General features: G+C 67.2%; 1 protein-coding gene across 2 annotated transcripts in view; it reads right to left on the bottom strand.

Annotated features, from left to right (window-relative positions):
* The window catches only part of WNT7B (Wnt family member 7B), a 36,566-nt gene extending 13,126 nt beyond the window's left edge, over positions 1 to 23,440 (bottom strand). The window contains exons 1-2 of one of the 2 annotated variants that reach the window (XM_062201913.1): positions 23,370 to 23,440; positions 3,866 to 4,092 (exon numbers count right to left, since the gene is read on the bottom strand). In XM_062201913.1, coding sequence (XP_062057897.1) covers positions 3,866 to 4,092; positions 23,370 to 23,440 — 298 coding nt within the window. Of the gene's footprint in view, positions 1 to 3,865; positions 4,093 to 19,931; positions 20,015 to 23,369 lie in introns of those variants that run through there. The other variant, XM_062201912.1, reaches the window with a different exon arrangement.
* Positions 23,441 to 24,201: the final 761 nt, after the last annotated feature.

Raw genomic sequence — 24,201 nt, 5'->3', positions numbered from 1 at the left:
CCGGGCCCCAGGGAGAAAGGTGGCAAGGCCACTGGGTGCGTCTGCCCTTTTTGTTAGTCTGTGGCATCCAGGACCTACTCCCTTTCCTCTGGGGTTTCAAAATCCAGCCACCGCGCATCTCCGTGTGCACACGTGCTGTGTCCAGTGCTGGCCCGGGGCCGCCAGCATGGACCACGCGGCCCGCGGCCCCCTACTGGGCTTGCTGTGTGAGCTGGGCCCGGTGCAGACGCAGCTGCCCAGGCCACCCCCCTTGCCTCTCACACACCCTGCCTCTCGGGTGCTACGCCCTCTGCTGAGGCCCCACTGTGTGCAGCTGGTGGCTGCGGGCTCAAGCAAACCCGGCCCCTGAGGACACCCCATGCCAAGCTCGCTGACCACACCCGCTGTCCCCTGGGCGACTCACATGAGCGGGGATTAGGGGCGGCCCCTATGCCTGGTCATGTCTGAGGCTGGCACATGATGGGCGGGGCTCAGTGCTCCCTGGCAGTCAGGGAGGGGTGGGGGTGGCTGGGAGAGGAGGACCGGGGGCTGGGGGCCCCGTGTACACACTCACAGGCCCGGCCTGGGCTCAGCAGGGGTGGGGCAGCAGCTGGAGGGTGCACAGCCTCCAAAGTCCTTATGCCCCCTGCAGTTGCACGGCCCCCACCCCTCGGCCCGCTCCCAGAACCCCCACTTGGCTTCAGGCCCCTGGGCCTTGGCGCCTGCCGTGGCCTCCACCTGGAGCCCCTCCCTGCGCTCCCATGCAGGATGGCCTGGGTCACTCTGGCCGTCCCGTGTCACTGACTTGGTGGCTGCTAGGAACCCTCTGCACCTGCACCCCCGGGGCCCGAGGCTCCAGAAGTCTCCCTGCCCCTGCTCTACGGCCTCCCCCAGCCCCACCTCACTGCAGAACGGGACACCCCACCCCCACACCAGCTGGTCACCAGTCAACAGAAGACACGGGGAGCCTGGACCACAAGCCCCACCCCATCGCTGCAGAAACAGGCCTGGGACGGCTCAGGCAACCAGAGGGAGGAGGCCGCCACTGCGGTGGAGGGAGCCAGAATGGGCCTTGACCCTCTGAAGGGAGCTGCACAGATGGCAGCCCGGGGCCCCAGGGCGAGGCCGGCGCAGGTCCGGTAGTGAGTGCCCCGTGGAGGGGGGCATGCAAGCCAGTGCAGGGGTGCCGCAGAAGCCTGGATCTCAGTGCAGGGGCTGAGCTGCCCTCTAAGGGGTGTCCTTTCAACACTCAAGACTCAGGCACGGCCCAGGGATGCAGGCAAGGCCTGCGGGGCCGCCCCCTCCCCAGGCCCTTCCCCTCTCGGGGCAGTCAGTTGTTGGCACCGCTCGAGTGGCTGCCCCCACGAGCGCTCGTGGCCCAGAGCCCGTCCCGGCACAGGACACCAGCATGCCTCGGACCGGGGTCTCACGGCCTGCTCGCAGCTCCCAGCACCAGACCTGATCAGAGGGCCCAGGGGGACGCCTACTGCCCCCACCGCCTGGAGGACTCAGCCCGCTGGGCCTGCAGCCAGAGCCGTCCCGGCTGAGAGCCGGGCCCTCGCGGGAGGTGGCGGGCGGGGCACTGGGCCCAGCCCAGCTGGCACAGTGTGCGGGGGGGCGCCCGGAGGACGTGGCCTGCACCTGGTTGTGGACACGGGAAAGGGGAGAAAGCTGTCTCCAAGCGGGGCAATCAGACTCGAGCCAGCCGAGGGGAGGGGCCCCCCGGACTGAGAAGCAGCGGGAGCCAAGGCTTGGAGGCCAGAGAGGCCAGGCCTGGTGGATGCTGGGGGAGATAGGAGAAGGGGAGACAGCGTCCAGCCGGGGAGCCCACTTTACCTTGGGGCAATAGGGAGCTACTGAAGGTTCGAGAGGAAGGGGCTGACATGACACAGCTTCTGCTTGACTCAGCAACTGGGCTGGTGGAGGAGAGGCGGCTGCACGGCAGGACCAGAGAAGCAGGCCCAGCAGGGGCCACCGGTCAGGGAGGTGACCACAGGCTCCTGCCCTGACCAGCATTCAGGGACAGCGGGAGGGGCCGGCCTGCGGGGACCGAAGTAGTGGCTGAGGCTGTCACCCCGCGGTTACGGCGCGGTGGGGACACGTGCTGGCCAGAGCAAGCGTGGGGAGCCCAACGAGGCAGCCACAGAAGCCATGGAAAAGGCGGACAGTCGGCCCAGGGAGGTCACGCGTGGGTGAGAGAGGACGAGAGATGCGGCTGGCAGGTGTGGACAGCTCGGCCACAGATTTTACCTCTGACCTGCTGCTGAAGGGGGGAGGGGCTGTCCAGGGTGGGCTCCCTCGAGGCAGAGCCCAAGACCAGATCCGGTGCTCAAGGGACAAGGGGAAGCCAGGAGGGGTGAGGAAAGAGCCGAGCCCCAGTGGCCCCAGCCGTGGCCTGATCCTGGAGGGAGCTGGGTGGGGGGCAAGAGGCCACCAGTGACCCCTGTGCTCTGTCCTCCCTCCCCCGTGGGCAGAGCCAGGGACCGTCCCTGAATGCCCAAGAGCAACTGTGGCCCAGGCACCACTATGGGGCAGGCAGCATCACCCCCAGCAGGGATAAAACCCCGCCCGGGGCCTGATGGCAGGGAGAGGCTCAGCATGGCCACTGCGTCCCTCCCCCGTGGATCTGTGGCCCCAAGCACCCAGCCCTCTGCCGGGCATGGGACTGCTCCACACTCGTCTCTGACTGTGGGCCACTCGCAACTTCCAGGAGCACATGGGGAGTGCCCACAGAGGCCGCGGAGCCCCAGGTCTCAGGGCTGGAGGCCAGGCAGGCAGGGGGGCAGCCGTGGCGGCGCACCCCCCACCAACGTGGATGGGAGTGGCAGTCCCGCCCCGCCCGGCGGGCACCTGGATCGAAGCAGCTGCACTTGGGTGGCGGGGCCCCAGGGAGAGGGCGGTGCCACCCTCCTGGCTGTGCCAGGTGCCACCCACGGGCTGCTCACCGCAAAGCGGCCCCCAGGGCTCTCCTTATGCCACCCCCAGCCCTATGCCAGTGTTCCAAGCCCTGCAGAGCCTGGTCCTGGCCTGGGCCCCAGCAGCTGCGACTGCTCGGTGGGCTCAGGCTCCTGGGCTCTGTGGAATCAGAACGTGCTGTGCCCGAGGCTAGACCCCCTGCAGGCCTGGTGCTGAGCCCCTGGCTGACTCTCGCAGTGGTGTAGACGACAGGAAGTGTCACTATCCCCAGTGTGTGCCTGCAGGGGTGTCTGTAGGGTACCTACTGTGTGCAGGCAGCAGGAGAGGCACTGGGGCCTCGGGGCTGGGGGGGCCGGGGCAGCTGCCTCAGAGCTCGTGCAGGTCGGACACCGAAATCATGACTTCTTGGGAGCCCCTGTCTGGGCCTCAGCCTCTTTGTCTTGGTTGGGGGCGATGCAGGGGAAGGGAGAAGGAGAGTAAGGGGGGCTTGCAGCCCCAAGGACTGGGCACAGCCAGTGGGCGCCTGCGCCTTGCTCGACACAGCCCCCCTCGCCCAGCCCGACCCCACCCTGCCCTCCTGCTGCGGGTGCCAGTGTGGCCGCTCCAAGTGTGCACCCGCCATGCTCCTGTTCCCAGCAAGCCCCCCACACCTGAAGCCTCAGCGACTCCTGATTTCCAGGTGCAGAAGTGGGAAAACAGAGGCAGAGGGGTGGGGCCACGTGCCTCGGTTTACCAAGTAACGCAGAACATGCCCACAACCACAGCACCGCCTGCCAGGCCGCCAGCCTGGGTCCAGAGCAAGGCTCCTGGCCAGCCCAGAAGGGGACGTGACCATGGGCGACCTGGCCCAGGTGCCTGGCCACGCCAGCCCACGGGCCACGCCAGTCCATGGGCCACGCCAGCCCAGGGGCCACATCAGCCCAGGGGCCACTCCAGCCCACAGGCCACACCAGCCCAGGGGTGCCCTTACCGACTCGGAGCTCCTGCCCGAACACGGTCTTCTCGCCCAGGGCCGAGCAGTTCCAGCGGCCGAAGCGGAACTGGTACTGGCACTCGTTGATGCCCATCTGCGCCCCCTCCCCGATGACGATGATGGCGTCGGGCCGGCTCTGGCAGATGGCGCGTTGCCGCGGCGCCAAGCCGGGAATCTTGTTGCAGATGATGTTGGCTCCCAGGGCCACCACGGACGATAGCGCTCTGCCAAGACAGGAAAAGCATGGAGCGGTGAGGCCGGGTGAGCAGGAGGACACCCCCACCCCCATCCCGCGTGATCCGGGTTTGGAAAGGACCCGTCCGGCCTGGGCATCACAGGAACTGAGGCCCCCAGACCCGGGAGCAGATAGAGCTTCATGGCAGAGTCCCACAGCCGCGCCCTGTGCGGACCCAGCTCTGGGGGCCAGGCTTTCCCTGCACCTGCAGACCCCCCCCCCCGCCTGCCCTCCTGGAAGCCCCTGTGCCAAGATGCCCATTGGGAGCCAGGCCCCCTGGGTGCCAACGGCAGCTGCAGCCTGGTGTGACTTTGGGAGGGCAATGGGCCTCCACTTCCACACCCACAAAGTGGATACACGGACCCGTGTCCTCACCAGCACAGAGGCTGCCGGCAGTCACTCATCTCCGACGGCCGGCACATGCCCATGGGCAGCTCGGCAGCACCCAATCCAGAATTGAGTCCTACTGTGTGCCAGCCCGGGCTCTGAAGGGGGCCTCCAGGCAGCGCCTCAAGCCCTCGTGGGGGCCTTGGTAACTGGCTCCCGGGAACCCCAGGGCTCTCCTGCTGGCCTCACTCTGGACTGGATCTCGGGTTGGTTTGTTTGTTTTTAAAGATTTGAAAGGCAGAGTTGCAGAGAGAGAGAGAGAGCGTGATCTCCCGCCCACTCCCCAAATGCCCACAACAGCCAGGGCTGGGCCAGGCCAAAGCCAGGAGCCAGGAGCTCCATCCATATCTCCCACATGGGTGCAGTGGTCCAAGTACTTGGCCCATCTTCCGCTGCCTCTCCTAGGCACATTAGCAGGGAGCTGGATCGGAAGTGGAGCAGCCGGGACTTGAACCGGTGCCTGTATGGGACGCCGGCGTCAGAGCAGAGGCTAATCCTGCAGGGCTACAGCTCTAGCCTGGCCCATTTGTGGTCTTAATGAGGTGAAACTTGCACAGGGTCGACCTCAGGAAGGGTTCTGTGGGTTCAGGGCCCGGGCAGCTCCATCACCTCCTGGGGTATTTTGACCGGGGTGGGGGGGGGGAATTCTACACCCATGCGCAGCACCCGGCCCCTCCTCCTCTTCTCCAAACCCCGCCTCCTGCCCCCCTCCTGGCTTCTCTCAGAGCCGGGACCCCGCCAGAGGTGGCCAGGTCTCAGGTCTGGTGTGTACGGCAGCCGTGCTCCAGGCCTTGTTGAGGCTGGACAGCCGGATTGTGTACCACCTGTGTACATGCAGGTACAAGTTGCTGTCACAGCCCCCGTTTTCCACCTCTGGGGCACACACCCAGGAGCGGAACCGCAGGGTCATGTCGGGATTCTCTGGCTTCTCCGGGCGCTGCCCAACTGTTTTCCACAGCGGCCACACCACTGGCTCACGGGTGAGCTCCAGGGAAGGGCCAGAAACCTAGGGGAGGGGGCCAGGGCTGGACTCCCACCGCCTAGGGACAAGCAGCTGGCTCGCAACCCCCCAGGCCTGCTCAGCCAGGGGACACCATGGGGCATGCGGGAGACCCCCAGGGGCCCCCAAAGCCATAGCCCTGGCCCTGGGCCCCCGCCCTGCGCAGTGGGACGCCTCCTCCTGCCCTCTGCCTGCCAGTCGATCCCCGCCTGCCGTGAGAGAGTCAGTGTTTTTCCAAAGCCAGCTGGAAAGTCCCCGTGCGGCCGATCCCACAGCACGTGCTGCAGCCGGGGCGTCCTGCCCGACACCCAATCCCCGGCCCGCCCGCCGCCCCACCCGCTAATCTGGCTGAGACCCCCCTGGGTCCCCCACGGGCACAATGGGCAGAAACGCTGGGGCTGTGTGCGGGTGGGGCAGGGAGCGGGCTGGAATCTGGGGAATTCAGCACAAAGTAATTGTAGCTCCTCGGAAAACGGAGCCTGGGAACAGAGGTGATGGGCGCCTCCACCGGCCACCACGCTCCCCACGCCCAGGATCTTCCCGCAGGCCCTGGCCACGAAGCCCCCCCCGCTCCTGATGATACCAGCTCTCAGCACAGACCCCGGCCAGAGCAGCTCACTGCGCTGGCCACAGCCCTGGTCCCCCCTCCACCGACCCCGCCAGCACCCAGACCTGACCACAACGCTCCCCTGCTCTGAGCCACCCGCAGCTCCCCACTGCCTTGAGCCCATCCCAGCTTCTCTGCCTGGAACCAACGGCAACTTCCGGACGGTGCTGCATCCCGGGAGCTGCCTGTGTTTGAATAAACAGGAGTGGCACAGCGGGCTAAGCCACAGCTGGGGAGGCTGGCAGCTTGAGTCCCGGCTGCTCTGCTTCCAATCCAGCTCCCCGCATGTGCCCAGGGAAGCAGTGGAAGATGGCCCAAGTGCTTGGGCCCCTGTATCCACGTGGGAGACCCGGACAGGTCTCCTTGCTTCTAACTTTGGCCTGGCCCAGCCCCGGCCATTGCAGCCCTTTGGGGAGTGAACCAGCGGATGGAAGATTAGAGAATCTGACTTTCAAATAAATAAATAAATCTTTAAAAAAGAGTTACACCTGAAAGAACTACAGCTCAACAACAGAAAGACAAACAGCCCCATTTTACAATGAACCCCGGGAAGCCTTAGGCACACGTGTCTCCGATGGAGACACTCGACTGGCCAACCGGCACAGGGAAAGAGCCGCGCCTCGCTGATCCCTAGGGAAAGGCAAATCCAACCCATGAAGAGCCGCCACGGCTCACCCACTAGGGTGGCTTCTGAATAATAACAACAAAACAGCAAGTGTTGAGAGGGGAGAGAAGTGCCTGCCCCCACCCCACCCCGTGCACCGCTGATAGGAATCAGGGGACAGCATGGCGGCGCCTCGGGGAGCCAGCAGTTTGCACAGAGCCTGCACACAAATGTGCGTGGAGCACCCTTGGCGTCGGCAGCAGATGAGTGGACAGACAAGTGCAGGCCATCCCCACGGCGGGATCGTATGTGGTCATGAAAATGGACCAGGGTCTGACTCGTGCGACGCCGAGGAGGGGTCTCTGACCCATGATGCCTCGCGAGAGAAGCCACCTGCTACGGCCAGGACAGACAAACCCGTGAGACCAAGGGCAGAAAGGCCACCGCCAGGGGCCGGGGCGGAGGGAACGAGGAGTGGCTTATGGGCGGGTTCCGAACTGCCATCAGCTGGGGATTGCATCACACCGTGGAGACGTGCACAGGTCCCCACAGCTAACGTGGTGGATTCCAGTAAGTCCCATCTATACTCAGAACTTCTGCGGGCCAGAGGTAGGGTCGTGGGAGGGGCTGAGGGGGACCTCGCCCTGCTCTCTTGTCCACTAACCCAGGTGTGTGGGGCTGATGGGGCGAGGGGCCATTGAAAGGTCAAAGGTGACATAAAGGTATCGGGGAACAGTCACAGTATCAGCTAGGAGCACAGACGTCCAGGCACGGTCGATAATTCAGATAATTCAAATTCACCTCCCTTAGTACCTGAGGGTTTCTCACTGACAACACGGAATCCTCCGACCCCGGGCGACAAGGACCCCTGCTGCGCCGCCCCTCCCGAAGGTGTAGGGACAGCAGCTCCAAGCTGGGGATGCCTGCTGAGGTCGCCCAGCCAAGCTCTCGGCTTCCACAACACGGGGCGGCTCAGAGAACCACCACCCGCAGACGTGCGCTCCAGACACGCGGGCACTGTGCCCGCTGTTCTCAAAACACGGCCTGTCGCTCCCCTGGGAAAAGTCACCGGAGTCATTCTTGCACTGGGGACAGTGCCTGTGACTGCCCCGCCAAGCGGCCTGGAGGGGAGGGGGCTGTGGATATGGGCGGTGGGCACTGGTCCTCGTTAGGAACCTGTCAGCCTGGGGAAGAGGGGTAAAAATGTAGAAGGACCAAGTACCTGGGCCTTGGAGGTGGCGAGAGGTGGGTGCACACAAGCTACGTTCTGGGGTCATTGGTAGGTCGGGGGTGCCCCCAGCAAGGTCCCCACAGGTGGGCCTGGTTTCCACCCCCAAATAGGCAGCCCCTCTGGGCCAGCCTGCAGGCCCTCAGCTGCCCGTGCCCCAGGAGAGGTGGGCCCAGGAGGCTCCGAGCAGCCTGGGAGCTGGGGGGCCTGGGGGAGCTGGGCTCACATTTCCCATGGGAATCTCTGCTCTGGGCTCAGCCACTGTGCAGGGGCCTCGGGACGTGGATGAGATACCAGCGGTGGGCCAGGTTGCACGACTGGAATCTTCCCTCACCCCGAGAGGACCTCAGAGGAGAAGGGGCCTGGCCCCATGGACAGTCCCCCTTTCTGCCCCTGGGGGCTGTGCTCAGGCCCCCGAGTCTCAGGCCAGGGGCCAGCAGAGCACTGGGGGGGATGCAGCGGGGCGGGGTCTGGGTGCCGTGCGAGCCGAGGCCACCCGGGTGAGGATCTTTTTCCACCTGCCAGAGCAGCCCCCAAGAAAATGCGGCTGCCTCCCAGATGAGGGGGTGTGGTGGGGAGGACACGTCCTTGCCCCGATGGCTGGAGCCACATGGGGAAGCCCTTGGGGCAGCATTGGCCAGCACCAGGCCAGCAGAGTCCTGGGGGCAGGTTAGAGCAGCAGGGGAACCCTGACTCTGGCAGGTCCCCTGACCTCGGTGCCTCGGTTTCGTCCTTTATAACGGAGTGGTGACACAGCAGAGCCGCCCGAGGGGCCGGGGCGAGTAGTCGTGGCCTGCGGTGACGCCCCCCATGTAGGCTGTCACTGCTCTTGAGGCCTGAGACCAGGCACTGTCCCTGACTCTCATTATCAGACACACAGTTGCCCCCGGGAATCAGGGACCGGCACCTACACCGGCGGTTCTGAAGCCATTGCAGCCACATCAGCCGCCGGGGGCGGGGGGCGGTCAACCCCGCCTGCCATTTCCTCTGACCCTGCAGCCTGAACTGGCGTCTGCACCCGGAGGGACAGGTGCCGATGACGTCAGAGAGTTTGCACAACCAGGAACGGCAGCCCCAGGGACCAGCAGCAGAATGGACCACTCAGCCAGGCAATGAGAAAGAACACGTCTCTGATGAGCACGGAAGGGACATGCCACACACGTGTCCTGCTGGGCTGCGGAGGCCAGGGAGGGAGCAGGCAGGTGTCACCCCCACAGTGAGCCCAGGACACGCACACCTCATCTTTGAGCCAGAAGCCCTGGGTGGGATGCGCTGACAGACGGAGCCTGGTGTGTGTGTGTGTGGGGGGGGCATGGAATGCTCTAGATCCTGAGCGGGGGCGGGGGGACACGGATGCACGGCGTCATCCACTTGAGAACCCTGCAGCATGTGGGTCACCCCTCATCTGTGATTGCATAGAAAACAGAGCTGGTAGCAGGAGCCTCCGGACCTCCTTATGGGGACTGAGATTGTAAAAGAAATAAAATGCCCACTGACAAAGCACACCCAGGTGATGCATCTGTGGGTGCCCGGTCTCAGGGGGATACTGACCCTGCCTGCCACAGGCGCTCGAGGGGATCGCGGGGGCTGTGCCTATCAGACAGCCTGAGCCTCCTGGGCCCGCAGCCCCGGTGGGCCCCAAAGGAAGGCAACAAGCTGCTCTCTTGCAGTTCCTGGGCAGCCAGGAGGTGGGAGCAGAGAGACCCCAAGGGGCTGGACCCTTCCTGGGGGTCTTCCTGCCTCGTGCCTGGGTGGGGCCCAGCACCCACTGCCAGGGGGTGGAGCTGCCCCCCTGCCCACCTGGCCTGTGTCCAGAGTAGCTGTGCCCAGCAGCAGGGAGGCAGCTGCCCAGGGTGGGGAGACTGCCCCAGGCAGGCAGCCATCCAGCCTGAACCCCTCTGCTGTCGGGGTGCTCGGCAGTACCGGCATGCACCGTGGCCCTTTGCCCAGTTCCCCACCTGGGGGAGACAGTGACATCATGATACGATGAAGATGATGATGAAGAGGCCCCCAGAACAGGAGCCAGAGAGGCAGAGAGCGGACAGGGAACCCACACCTCCCACCAACCCTTCCTTGTGACGTCACCCTGTCCCTGGCCTTCAAAGAGGGCAGGGGACGTGCAGGGCGTGGTCACCTGTCTCCTGGCACCAGGACCTGCATTTGGAGAGGGGCTGTTGTGGGTGGGGAAGGAAGCCCCCCACCTTGCACCAAGCTGGGAGGAGCCTCGTGGGCTGAAAGTGAGGTGCAGCCCTGTCCCCAACAAGCCCAGGACCCTACCCTGGCTCAGGACAAGCCCATCTTGTCCCCCTTGCACACTGTACCTGGAGCAAAGTCTCAGTGATCAACATCAAATGAATGACTGAATGACAGCCCAATGACCAGGCGAACGGAAGCATGGAGGCGGCCGGGCACACCCTTCCTGGGACAGCGAGGCTGGTGTGGGCACCCTCGGCAGCCAGGGCCACAGGCCGAGTAGATAAGTGGGCTCGGGGCGCCCGCTTTCACTCGGGCCATGTCACAGGGCAGTGGACAGTGGCACTGGGGTGCAGAGACTGTCCTTGCCCTTGCCAGCTGCACCGTGGGAGGGGCCGGGTGATAGGGCAATGAGGGTGAGGCCACCCCAAATCCCTCTGGCAGTGCACCAGCTCCCAGCTGTATTTTTCCATCTAAAAAGCTACAGAGGAGGCAGGCATCGCACTGGGCAAAGTGGGCGAGCCGCCGCGGGGGCGCCCTCATCCTGTGTTGGACCAAGAGCTTGTCCAAGCCAGCTCCCTGCTAGCTTTCACGCTGAGAGGCAGCTGGTGATGGCCAAAGTACTTGGGTTCCCGCCACCCACTCAGCCGGGCAATGAGAAGTGCCCAGATAGAGTGCCCGGTCCTGGTATCGGCTTGGCCCAGCTCTGGCCTTGGCAGGCATTTGGGAAGTGATCAATGGACGAGAAAATGAAAAGCTGAGAAGGCTGCCACCTGGGCGGGTGCACTCACCCACCCAGAGGGAGCCTCCAGCCATCCGAAGGCCACGGCCTTACCCAGGTGCGGCCTCGCCACCCAAGGGTGCCACAGGAGCCAGGCACTTCCGCTTGAGCGTCCCACTTCTCCTGCAAATTCCCCAGTGACCGACCCCACAAAGCACAGCTCAGATGCAGGTGCACCAGCAGAGCCAGAGGACTCCCTGTGGCAGCACCCCCGTCCGGCCTGGCCTTGCTCCCCCCATCCTGGGACCAAGCACCCACCCCCAACCTTGGCCTTGGCAGTTCCAGCACAGCCTGCCCTTAACCCTGGGTTTCTGGTTGGAGCAGCCCACCCTGCTGGGGAACTTGGATACTGGGATTATCCCCAAGGCAACGACCAGGCCAGCACTCCATGGGGGAGTAGGATCTCAGAACCTTCCAGAAGCAGGACTGAGCCTTCATGGGCCTCAATATCTAGGACCCCTCCCCACAGAGCCTGTGGGGGGATACTGGGGACAGCTGCCCTCTACCCCCAGACAGCACACACCCCTCCAGCATGCCCTGCTCTGCCCTCTGGGTCTGCTCATTCACCTGCTTGATCCTGGCCCACTCCCCAGCTGGCACCAGCGGGACCCCAGCCTCAGGCTGCCTGAACCATCGCCCAGCCCCAGCCCTGACTGATCCTTGGTGGCCACTATGGTGGCCACTGTGGAAGTCAGCCACAAGGTGGCCCAGTGCCCACCCCTCATCACTTCCTCTTACCCCCCACGCCCCAAGATTCTGCCCCCATTCTTGCTCCTCCCTGCACCTGATCCCTCCACTTCCCAGGCCCCTCCCTGGCTCCTCCCCCCCCACATGCCGGCCCCAGAGGCCAGGGCAGGGATCCTCAACGCCCAGCACCTGGCCAGGCCCTAAGCTGACCTTGGAAATGAGGGCCGCTGCCCCCCATCACAGGAAGCACAGGCACCCCCCAACACACACACACCCGGCCAGCTCCCTGGGAGTGGGGACAGGCTGGCCAAGCCCGGGGTCAGATCCCTGGCCCTCCAGACCCCTAGCCCCAGCCCCGGCCCGGCTGCCCAGCTGCCCAGCTGCCCTGAGCGCCTCCAGCCCACGCTCCTGGCCCGGGGCACTTTGCAATTCTTCCCTCTCGGGCATCCTCCGGCGAAATATTTGAAGAATGTTCTAATTATCTGTGATCAGCCAGGGAGGCGTGCCTGGGTCCACTCGTCCAGGAAGTAACTCGCAAATCCCCGAGGGTGGCGCCAGCCCCCACGCCCACCCCGGGCTGCACCCACCAGCCTCTCCCCCAAGTGGGCAGCCTCTCCCTGGGGCCCTGGCGGTTCCAGCCCCTGGTGGGCCCCAGGAGGCTCTTCTCCGGTTCATGAGCCCAGGGTGGCACTGGGGCAGAGAGCAGGGGCTGGGGGCGAGTGGGGGCTTCAGCGATCCTGACGGTGGCATAGGGGGGAGGAAGCCTCCAGGATGGACCCCTCAGGCTGCCCATGGCCAGATCTCCGCCCCCACCAGCCCTGGCTCTGGTCTCACACCCGGCTGCAGAGGTCTCTGTGCAGGGGACTGCGGCCAGGAGCATGGCGGGGGGGCTCAGCGGAGCTCCGCCCAGCCCGGGCGTGATGCGGCTCCAGCCGCTGCCTCCACTTCCCTGCTCCTCCTCCCCTGTGCTGGGGCCAGGGCCAGCGGGGTGGGGAGCACGGAGCGTGGGCCAGGGGACAGGCCACTTCCACACCCCGACCTCAGGCAGGCCACTGCGAGGCCACGGTGAGCCTCGGTTTTCCCATTTGAAAGCACTCCCCTCCTTCGGGACGGAGCGAACCTGGACCCTGCCGAGGCCCTGGGGGGAGGGGAGCAGGGTGGCCATCCAACCTGGCCGCTCCCCTGCGCCTACACAGGGGCTGTGCTGTGGGAAGGGACCCCTCACCCTGAGCAGTGGCTACCGTGTGCTGGCCCTTGGGACTCTCCCCACCCCGCTCCGCTCTGCCCTCCCCCCCTCCGGCCCCCCCCCCCCCCCCGTCGGGCCTTCTGGGTGAGGACACAGGCAGGGAAAACACCTCCCACCCCAGGGCCACCTGGGGGCAGGAAGGCAGGGAGAGCAAGTGGCTGCTCCCCAGGGCCCCACCCAGGCCTTAGCAGGTACCTGAAGCTCCATCCCTGGGGGTAGGGGCGGGGTCCTGCATTCCAGTTCTGTGCGGCCGCGCCGAGCCTCGGTTTGCCCGTCTGTCCAGTGGGGACAGCAGCCCCTGCTCGTGGGCGGGCCGCTGCTGTGATCTTTCCAGGCCACTGCCCTGTTCAGCCCGCAGCCCGCGGTGTTCCCGGCAAAGAGAGCGGAGCGTCCGGGGCTGGCTCCCTCGCGCCCCCGGCGGCCAGCTGCCCTCCCACCCTCCACACATAGCTGGCATTCCTGGCCTGGCATCCTGGGACCCCACCCTGGAGAGAAATCAGGCAGCCTGGGAGAAAGCAGGTGGCGGGTGCCCCCCTCCACGCACACACACCCGGGCAGGACTGAGGGTGCTGGAGGTGGGTGAGCGTGCTCAGCATCCCCCCCCCCCATGGCTGGACATCAGAGCCTCACCCAATCCTCGTGACCCCACAGCCTCAGGACACTGACCTCTGACCTCAGAAACTTCCAGATCTCTACTGGCTGTCAGGGTCCAGCACAACAGGAGCAGGCTCTGGCCACACTGGACCAGATCTTCCCCTCCAGGGCCCTGCCTGCTCCCTCCGGCAGCCAAGCAAGATTCCAGACCTCCTCCTCCTCCAAGAAGCCCACCTGGATCTCTCCTCCGTTCTCCCCCTCCACCCCTTCCAGCATGGTCATGCGTGTGCCAGGCTCTGGGGGAGGTCACTGGGGTCAGGGGTCAGTGGCGCCCTTCCCTATGCCCAACCCCTGACCCTGCTCTTGCTTCCCGCGGTGCAGGTGGGACCGTGATATCCACGGAGGCCACACAGCCAGCCGAGCCCAGCTCTGTCGGACGCGGGGGCGCCTGCAGGCCTGGGTGACCAGGATGCCAGCCCTCAAGACAGGTGGATGGGTGGATGGGCGGGCGGGCGGAACAGGTGGGAGGGAGCTGGCAGGCCCTGCTGGCCCGCAGCCAGGCTGGGAGTCTGGATGTTCCCTGGCAGCTCTGGACAGTGTGTGAGTGGCGGGGTTAGAGGCCGAGCCCCGTGGGCAGTGGACAGCGAGCAGTCACCTCCCCACAGGCTGCAGGGCAGGGTGCGCTCCTGTTCTGGGGACGCAGCCTCTGGCTGGAGTCCTGGAAGACGCCCTTTCCAGGAAGCGATGGCAGACAGCATGAGTGTGCGGGGCTAGGCTCTCTGGGGCCCCGGGCCTGCCCGCACCCAAGCCAGGACTCCCTGTGCCAGAAGCCCCGGGCCTTTGCCTAGAAAGTCCCTCTCGCCAGGATACTCTTACCCTCACTGCCCATGGGTGGGGGCCCCTGCCGTGGCCTCTGCAGGGCTCCGGGCGAGGGGGTGAGCTCCCTTCCCAGTCACTGCTGGCCAGTCCCGCTTCCTGGGGGTGCAAAGAGCAAGTTCCAGGCAGTGGGCATGGCTGCTGGCACGGGGCAAAGGGGACAGGGACAGGAGGGGCCTGAGAGAGCAGGCGGGGAAAGCAAGGCCAGGGAAGGGAAGTGATGCTCCTAAGGTTCCCACAAACCCACTGCCATGCTGGGCCCTGGCTCCCCCCACGCACACGCTGTCCGCCAGAGGCCACAGCTGCCCCACGCCGGCTGTCTGCCTGCGCATGCTGGGCAGGGGCCATGGCAGGAAGGGACCCTGACTAAGGATGTCTCCCTGCTCCCTGCACCTGCTGGGGAAGCTGTTCCACAGGCCAGAGCCCAACCAGGAGGCGGCCTGCTTGGGGCCACCAAGCCACTGGACGCCGGGAGACACCGGAGAGGCAGCACCGACCCCGTGTGCAGCCTCCCCTCCCCAGCTCTGCCACTGCGCACGTGGACGGCCGGGGCAGGAACGGGCTACAGAGCAGAGGGCGCGCACAGGGCGGTCCCAGGGCAGGGCCCTCCCGCACGTGTGCCCAGCCCCCTGCCCCACAGGGATGCCCCCGAGGAGTTCCCTCCTACCTCTTAGGACTGCCTGGGCTCAGGCCTCTGGCGCCTGCCCACACTCATGCCTGCGGTGGGGAAGGGGAGCTGGGGGCTCGGTCTCCAGGGGGCAGGGCTCACTGGATGGCACTTGCAGGAACGCTCATTCGGGCTCTCCCAGACCACTGCCAGTGCCCAGAGCCACCCGGTGCGTGGGCGGCTCCCTCCCACCCCTGCCCCGGGCACCTGGCAGGCTTCAGGGGCTACCGTGCAGAAGTGCTGGGGGCTGCAGTCTCTGTGTTTTCCACCCACAGCTGCACCACCCAGCACCCCAGGGCCACGTGCTCCAGCCTGGGCCCCTGGGGGCATGGGGCAAGGCTGTGGGCTGAGGCTGAGCATGGCCTCAGCACCCGTACCCCTCGGACGAGGCGATCACACCGAGGTTGGCTTCCCTGCCCAGGCAGGGCCCTTCCCCAGTCTTGGCACTACTGCGCCTGCTTGCATGCCCCCAAGGCCGGGGAGCTCACTGCCTCTCCACCGGTGCAGGGTCTGCCCCAGGTTTGTGACCCACACAGATGCGCATTCTGCCTGCCTTAGGTAGGGGGCAGAGCAGGGGGAGGGGCCCGGGCGGGCTGAGTGGGAAGAAAGGAGGGAACAGGAGGGAGCGCACCTGTCCCCACCCCCACCCCCACCCCGCCGGCCAGCCGGAGGGGAGGCCCCCAGCCCCGCGCCAGGGAGGGAGGACAAACGGAGGTTTTGTCTTTGGCCAGCGGTCGGCCTGCGCCACACAATGACCCTTTCATCAGCCTGCGGGAGCCCTGCTCCCGGGTTTCATCTGACAACGGAGGGCGCCGGCCGCTGGTCCCCTCGCTGGTCCCCTCGGGAGGGGAGTGGAGCCCTATCTCCGTTGGACCTGGGGCCGTGCAAGATGGCGCCCTCGGGGGAGCCTGCAGCCCAGGAAGTGAGGCCAGGCCCGGAGGGTGGCCGGCACGGCCATCCTGATGGGTCTGCGTCCCAGGTCGGAGCCTTCCCCGGCCCTCACCTGTCCTGCACAGACCCTGGGCAGAGCAGGCCTTGGAATCCCCAGAGGCTCTGGGCTCCCCATAGGCGACCACAGGCTGCAGGGCCCTCATGGGCGGCAGGAGGCTGGGGGCCCTTGGGGAGCCCGGGGGAGTGGGACAGAGGGAGCTGCAGCCGTGCGGTTGTCACCTCCCTTCTCAGGGTGGCCTTGCCCGCCCTCGGGGCACCATCCAGCTGGCTGCACCTGCAGGCCCCTGAGACTCCTCCCGGCAGTGGGCCAGCACAGTGGAGATGGGGGAGGTGGGCACCCCGAGTGTCTCAGGAAGGGTCTCCTCTCTGCATCCCAGCATCTGCTGACCTCGGCAGGATGCTTTGGGGCTCCCCCCTAGGGGACCCCTGGTGGGCGAGTGTGATGTGATCATCAGTGCTGCTCCTGCTCCTGCTTACTCTGGCCAACTCCTAGCCATACCTCAAGACCCTGCCATCCCCTCCAGGAAGCCCGCCTTGATAATGAGTGTCCCCCTTGCTCCCTCTTTCCTGCCAGCACCAGCTGCCCCGTACCTGGTGACTGAGAATGAGCCACCCCCATCACTTCCTGCACCCACTTCCTCTGCATTTTCCCGTGGGAGCACCCCTGATCCCCACCACCTGAGACTGGACCACACAGGCAGAGCCGGGGTGAGAGCTCAGATCTGGGCCACCTTCCTGTCCCTTGGCCACAGGTGAACTCAAGGGAAACCGACTTAAGACGTGGTCCGCTTGGCCTCAACACACAACTGCAGAGCCCAGCACGGCCCCAGGAGGAGGCGGATGCCAATCCCCTCCCGCCCTCTGCACACGAGGTCAGGACTCACTTCTGGGATGCACTGAGCTGAGGGTGGCAAGTCCCATCCCCTGGGAGTGAGGCTTCCGAGAGGCTCCTCTGTCAACCTCCAGCCAGGGAGGGGGTCCTCGGGGGTTAAGATGGTGTCAGGTCTCCCAGCACCAGGCACGTGGCCCACCCAAGCCCTGAGGGGGATGTCTGGAGCCCCTGAACCTACTCGGGCCACAATGCAGACCCCTCCCGCGCCTGGACAGACACAGGCCCTCCCGCTGGGAGCCCCAGCCTGTCCCTCCAGGAGCCTGATTCAGCACACACACACACCCCACACACACAGGGGGTCCTGCCCTCAGGGCTGCTGGGTGTGCGGTTGGCATCACTGGCAAAGCCACAGCAGCCGACCAGGAAAAGGCCCGGCCCCGGCAGGGCAGTGGTGAGCGCCGCCCCCCCCCACCCCCCGCCAGGTGGTCGGTGAGTAACCAGCCCGTCACCATGAGTCACTCGGCTCCCCGGAGCGGGCGGTCACCATGAGAAGTTGTACCGGAAGACCTGGGGGGCCATCGCAGCCAGCCCCCACATCTGGGAGCAGAGGCCATGACCGGAAGGGCCAGCCTAGCACAGCAGCGCCGCGCCTGGTGCCTGCTGGAGGCACCCATGCCAGCTGACCCTTCACCACAAGCCCCTGGCCTGCAGCCCCCACCTGCCCTCCTTGAACCCTCACTGACCCCCTCTGGCCCTGGGAGCTCCTGGCCTGACCACGGGGCCAGAGCTCAGCATCCCTTCCAGGCCAGCACACCCGTCCAACCCAATCAGCCGCCGGGCCCAGGCATGCGTCTGGGATTCGCTGTGTGGGGACCACAGCCCAGCACCAGCAGCTGGGAGAGCAGCCCAGATGAAAGGGGCAGGATCAACTGCCCGCCAGGGTCTGCGATCCCAGCAAAGGGATGCCTTCTGGAAAGTTCTCTGGAGCAGAAAAAAAGCCTCTACCCAGGGCCCCTCCTGGCCCTGGCGTCCTCAGATCCCGCAGGCTGGCTCTCGCAGCGTTCCTGCAGGACTGAGGGTGGGCTCACGTGGACCCCAGCTCTCACAGTCCGCGAGGTACTTCCGCCCCGGGGGCCTGGCCACCGTGGGAACAGAGATGCCAGCGGCAGGGTGTTCTCCTGACCGGCACTCTCACTCGCATTGCCCACCTGCTCCCACCTGTGGCCCCTCACCCACCTGGCCACCCCAGTGCCCATCAAGCAAGCCAGGGGAAGGCCCCGAGATAAAGGTGCCTCCCCCCGCACTCCTGGGGTCTGGTCTGTGTTAGTCCCTGCTCTGGGAAAGGTTGTCATCAGCGCTTCCCTCCTCCGGGCGCGGCAGGTCGGGCAGAGGGCGGGGGCTGCCAAGGGTGAGGTGGGACCTTGTCCAGCCCCACCCACTCACCCTGGAGCCCAGCAGGGGCACAGGAGCGGGTGGGCAAGCCCTGCTCTCGGGAGCACTCCTGGCAGCCCGGCTGCGGTGCACAGCCGGGAGCGAGCCTCTGCGGGTGCAGACGGCGCTCACTGCAGGCTGGTGTGGGAGGCTAACCCCGAAGGAAAACCTGGGGTCCCCAGAGACACATCCTGAGCGTCTCCCACTCCTGGCACACCCCGGGCCCCTCCCCGTGAGCACCAGGGCTGGGGAAGCTGATTGCAAAAAGGATTTGTCCAGCGCAGCGCAGCAGCTGCCGGTCCTCGCCCGAGCCCAACAGGGAGATGCCGGGACAGGGGGGCGGCTTCCCACCTCCGAGGCCCCGAGGCCACGTCCTCCTGGCAGATCCTGCGCCCGGGACCCTCCGGACCCACCAAGGTCTCAGCCTCCTTCCCCAGCGGCCCCGCGCCCGCCCCGGGGCGGCCGGTCCCCCCCCTCCCCACAGGCGATGCCTCCTCGGCAGCCGGGGCTGCCCGCCGGGCCTGGAGCGCTCTCTGCTCCCGGACCTTGTAATTATGTCCCACAGCCCGGGAAACCGCGGGCCTCGCAGCATCTGGCTGCGGTTGCGAACTTTTGTTTCAAGATGCGCGACTATTTATAGAAGGAAAACTGGTAGGATAGCAATTTCCTAGGAGCTGGAGGAGAAATTGGCTGCGTCTTTATTAAAAGGGGGTGGGGGCACGGCGATTTATTAGGGCTGCGGCCGCGCGGGGGGAGGGGTGGCGCAGGGAGCGGGAAGGCAGCGGCTGCCCCCTCCGGCCGCGTTAGGCGACCCCGGACGTGGCCCGCGTGTTAAGGAGGGGGAGGGGGAGGGGAGAGGGGAGATGGGAGGGAAGGAGAGCTGGCGCTGAGGTTTAATCAGTAGCATCCAGCTTCAATTCCCCCAAACGGCGGTCCCATAAATCAAACTTCTTTTTAAATCGGAGGCCAGAGCATATGCGTCCCATTAGGGATCGGGCGAAGCCACCGCTGGTGGACGCGCCCCCTCGGCTCGCTGGGCCGGCCCGGGCCCTGCCCCGAGCTTCCCGGAACCTGGTGGGCACTGCCCTGCCCGACACACGCGCGCGCCCACGCTCTGCGCGCTCCCTCGGCCGGGACACCTGGGCGCACCGCCGCCGCCCGCGCGCACTAAGCGCCCTCCTCGCCCCCAGGTATGGAGTCGCCCAGGGCACGGATCAAGCGCGACAAGTCGCAGCGCCTTCGGGGTCCAGCCTGGGAGCGGTCTGGTGGGGGCGCAGCGCGCACGAGGGTGCCGTAGTGCGCGCTGGGGAGCGGGTGGGTGCGTGTGGCTCTTCAAAATGTAGCAGGGGCCGGCGTGCCGCGTGGATTAACGTGCGGAGGGGTGCCCGCGATGGTCCGGGACCCGGCTGAGACGCTCAGGGAATCTCCGCGCCGCGCTCTCTGGCCCTCGAGCTGGGTGCGCACAGCCTGGTCTACGCGGGCAGTCGGGTCGCTCTCGGGTCACCCTTTCTCTGACCCCAAAGCTGGGATTTGTCGCCGCCGCGGCCGTCTCCCAGGTGCTCCCTCTCGGCGGCGTAGGCCGACGAGGCGAGCCTAAGTCCCCCCCCCCCCCCAACCCTTGGCTTCTGTGCGCGCCGTGCGCCCCGCCCAGGGGCCTCGTAGCCGCGTTCCCTGCCCGCCCCGCTCCAGCGCCGGAGGCCGGGGAACCCCACCCGCCCACCCGCGCGCCGCCCGCGGCACTCACAGGTAGCTGCCGCTGGACAGGAGGAGAAAGATCTGCGGGCAATAGACGGAGAGGAGCGCGCTGCGTGGCGACAGCAGGAGCATGGTGGGCCGGGGCGCCCGGCCGGGCTGCACAGGCCCCGCAGGCAGGGCGCCTGGGTCAGCTGAGGCCGGGGTCCCCGCGGACCCTCCCGGACGCAGGGCAGCGGCGCCGGGCGCTAGGGGCCGGGATTCACTGGCCCGGGCCCAGGGGTCGCCCGTGCCCCGCCGCCAGGGCCGCGCATCGCGCCGGGTCTGGGGCGGCGGCGGGCGCTGAGGCTGGAGTGCGGCGCGGGGACCGGGCCGGGGGCAGCGCGCCCGCCTCGGCGCGCGTCTGGCCCTCCGTCCGTCTGTCGGTGCGGACCGGCTCTGTAGCTCGCTGGGCTCACGTCTCCAAGTCTCCCGAGGCGCGCAGCTGCCATTGGACGGGCCGCCTCTACATCCGCCTCCTCCGCGGGCGGGTTTTTTTAAAGGGGAGGCTGACCAGAGCGTGCGGCGGGAGCCGCCCCCAGGGCTTGCCGGCGAGCTGTCTTGGCCCCGACACACTCACCCCACCTTCCCGAGCCACGCGGCTCTCCCCTGCCTCTGGGAGGGCGCACCTGGGGGTGGACGCTGCGAGGAACTCGCAGGGCGGCGTGTGCTCCTCTTGGGGGCTGTGCTGGACAACGTGCGCTCGTGGGTGCCTGCGTGTGCATGCATGTGCGTGCATGTGCCTGCGTGTGCCTGCGGGAGTGTGGGCGGGCTGAGGGCGCAGGTGTGTGTGCACAGATGGGCTGTGTGTGCTGCGTCCCCGCCTGCGCGCGCCCCCGGGGTGCTGCGCTGACTGTGGGTCGCACGCCCTCCCTGCCACAGCCGCGCAGGCCGCGCGGGCCGCTGCAGTAGCTGAGCGCCTCTGCCCGCTGGGCCGCTGCACCTCTTGGGCCGCGGCGGGCAAGCGCCACTCCTCCTCCACGTGCCAAGGCCCGGATCCCGGCTTCCCTGGCAGCTGCTGGTCCTTCAAGGAGCAGCCCCCTCTTCGGGTAAGTCTGATTTTTCAGCCCCCAAACACAGACGTAGGTCCCCCCATTGCACGTGGGAATGAGCCTCGCATGCAGGCAGAGCAGGCAGGGCCAGGGGCAGCTCTGTGCCCCCTGGCTGGGTTTCCCAGATCCTCACCTGGTGTGGAGACCCATCTCCAGCACCCGGGAGTGAGGCCCAGCCGGCCACCCCCACCTTCAGCACCCAGGGTCCCAGGTTCTCAGGTGCCTCTGCCGTATGGGGGCAGGGCTGGGCCTGCAGCCTCCCCACCCCAGTCCCAGTGGGTCCAGCCTCTCCCTCCTGCGCTGGCCTCCTCCAGGGCTGGGGCGTGAAAGCCATTCAGTCCAAAGAGGACCCGAGTGAAGAGCTACAGCTACCAACTCCAGGATGCATCTGTTCTTGGGGGGACTGTGAGGACTGGTAGGGGAGCCCCCCTGAATGCACGAGGGGCACTATGGGTCTGCAGAAGCAGGCGTGGGCACAGGGGCTGCCTCAACACACACGGTCTCTGGTTGGAATTTTGGTGACTCTAAAAGTCCAACTCTCAGATCTGCCGCAGGGGCAGTGACTCCCTGGGCACTAACCGTGAGCAGGGCTCACGGGGCTACAGCCCCTCCCCCAGGACTAATGCCCCACCCCACCCCAGCCCCCGCCCGTGAGGGAGGGGCTACCGTGTCCCCTCCATTCTTCTCAGAAAAGAGAGGCTAAGAAATGAAGAGCCACAGGCCAGGAGCCACAGGGGACTGGCCTAGACGGTTGTCCACCAGGCTCCCAGGCTGTTTAAGCCCTCGGGTCACATCTGGGGCCAGCTGCCTCTCCTGCCCATCTGGTGCATGGAAGCAGCTTGTGGAGAAAGCAGGGCCCTTCTCGCCTCGCGGGGGGCAGCTCAGCCTTTGGCGCCGGTCTAGGACAGCCAGAGCTGCAGCCCCGCTGCCAAGGGACCCGGAGCTCAGGGAGGCCCTGGAACCAGGCTGGTGTGGACAGCACAGCTGTGCTGGGGTGGAGGCGGCAGGGGCAGGGGCTGCTCCCCGCCGGCTCTGGTTGGGAAACAGATACCAGGAGTAAGTCAGCTCCAGCCCCAGGCCCAGCCACGTCTGGCTGGGGCTGGGGCCATGGCTCCAGTCCGGTTTTCTGATGCTCGCAGCACCTGATCCTAGGGTTGGAGGGCAGGGGAAGGCTTGGTGCCGAGGCCCAGGCAGCATTAAGGGCTGTACATCAGTTTGGGGAGCCAGGAGTCAGCCGCAGGGGCTGCAGAGTGGGAAGGGAGCTGGCTGCCTGCCCCACCCCCACCCCCAGCGGGCTCCCTGCGGGCACCCCTCACCTTCCTAAACAAACACCCGGGGACACAGCCTGCCGCAGACCTACAATAAACGGAGCCGCGGGCACCGCAGGCTCGCCTGCCCAGACCTGCTGGGCCCAGGCGAGCATGGGGGCTTCCAGCCTGCAGGCTGAGACCTCGGGCTCCGGACCCGCAGGCGCTGGGCCTCCTGAAGGACAGAGGGTGTACAGGTCCTGTTCCACCTCTCCGCTCCGGGAGCCGCGGCTCTGGCGTGCAGGACCCGCCCCTCCTGCGACTCCGGTTCCCGGGCCTTGCCCAGGGCGCGGATCCCCGCAGGTGCGAGGGGCCGGGGTTCCGCGCCCGGCGGTGGGCTCCCCGCACCTCCTCCAGGTCACAGCGCCCCTCCACCCCCACTTAGAGCGAAGCCGAGACAGAATCTGTGTAAAGGAGATCTCGGCTCAACAGGTAAGGACTCGGCTGGGTTCAGGAATGTGGAAATACGACTCGGAGCAGCTACCGCAGCGAGCAGCAGCGCGGCCCGCCGGGCGCCCGCCGGCCGCGCGAGGGGGAGCGCCGCGAGAGGGGGCCGGCCCAGGGCCCCGGGCGGGCGAGGCGGCCGGGGCGGCCCCGCGGCCCATCCCGAGCCAGCCGGACGGGTTGTCAAGGTAATTTCAACACGTCGGGGTGATGGATAGAGACGAAGGGCCGCGGCGGGTGCGCGCCCTGCGCCGGCCCGGCCTCCCGGGCTGCCCGACGCCCCCCGCCCGCCGCCCCGGCGCGCCCTCCAGGCCGTGAGTGCTCGGCCCGGGCTCGGCGCCCAGCGCAGCCCGGGGGAGGGAAGGCGCGTCCCACCCCCGGGGCCTGAGCCCAAACAGGTGAAAGTACGCGCCGGGCACGCTCGCCGCTACCCGCGCGCCCCGCTCTCCCTCCCGCCTTGGCCTCGGCGCCCCCTTGAGAGAGCCCCCGACTCAGGGGACTTGGCTACCTCTCCGCAGCGTAGGGCGCGGGACCGACACCCAGGCCGGCCCCGGAGCCCCGAGAGAGCCGCCCTGCCCCCCGCTCCGGTCCCCACATCCCCGCGGAGACCCCCTGAAGGCAGCCGCCCCCGCCGGGCGGAATACTCACCCGAGCTTCACGTAGAGGACGCCAAAGCAGAGAAACACGTAGAAAATCCACTTGCGAAAGTTTCTGTGCATGATCCAGAGAGGGGGGCTGCGCCATAGACTGCGGCGGCCGGAGGGGACGCGCAGGCCGGGCGGGGATCGGGCAGAGGCGGACCGTGCTCAGCCGGCGCTGCGGCTTGGGCGGCCGGCGACGCGCGGGCACTCGGCACGCGCTGCCACCATGGTGAGCCCGGGGCGCCGCAGCGTGCGCCCGGCGAAGTGACCTGGGCCGGGGGCCGCGACCTCGGGTCCGGGCTGAGCTACCGTGGGTCCGTGTGAACTGGGGCCGGGGCCCGGGGCCCGGGCGCGGCCGGAGGGCTGGCGGGCGCTGCCTCCACGGGGGCGCAGCTGCCTAAGGCCGTGCGCGCCTCGCCGAGCGCCGCGGCGGCCAATGTGTCGGCACTTGTCGGCCTCCCCAGGTGACTCGCGGCCCCGGCAAGCCAGCCGCGAGCGAGCGAGCGCGCCCAGGTAGGAGGATCCGCCTCCCGCCCGCCCTCCTCGCTCGCCGCGCGCTCTCTCTCTCCCGCGCTCTCCCCTCCCCTTTCTCCTCCCTCCCCAGTGACACACAAACGCATCTGCCCCCGGCCCTCCTCCCCGGCCCGCTCTATTCCAATCTCCCTCTATGGACCGGACAGGGCTGGGGTGCGGTGGACAGGGCTGGGGCGGGGTGGGAGGAAGCGGGCCGGCTCCGAACGGACACCTGCACGCTGCTCCGTGTCTGCAGCGGTAGGGGCAGGGCAGGTGGCCTGGGAACAAGGCGCACACGTCCAGTGGTCGATTGGCTTCCAGTTCTG

The sequence above is a fragment of the Lepus europaeus genome, chromosome 10, assembly GCF_033115175.1.
Source record: "Lepus europaeus isolate LE1 chromosome 10, mLepTim1.pri, whole genome shotgun sequence".
Classification (NCBI taxonomy): Eukaryota; Metazoa; Chordata; class Mammalia; order Lagomorpha; family Leporidae; genus Lepus; species Lepus europaeus.
The sequence above is the reverse complement of the archived record's forward strand: the minus strand, read 5'-3'. Positions and strand labels throughout refer to the sequence as shown.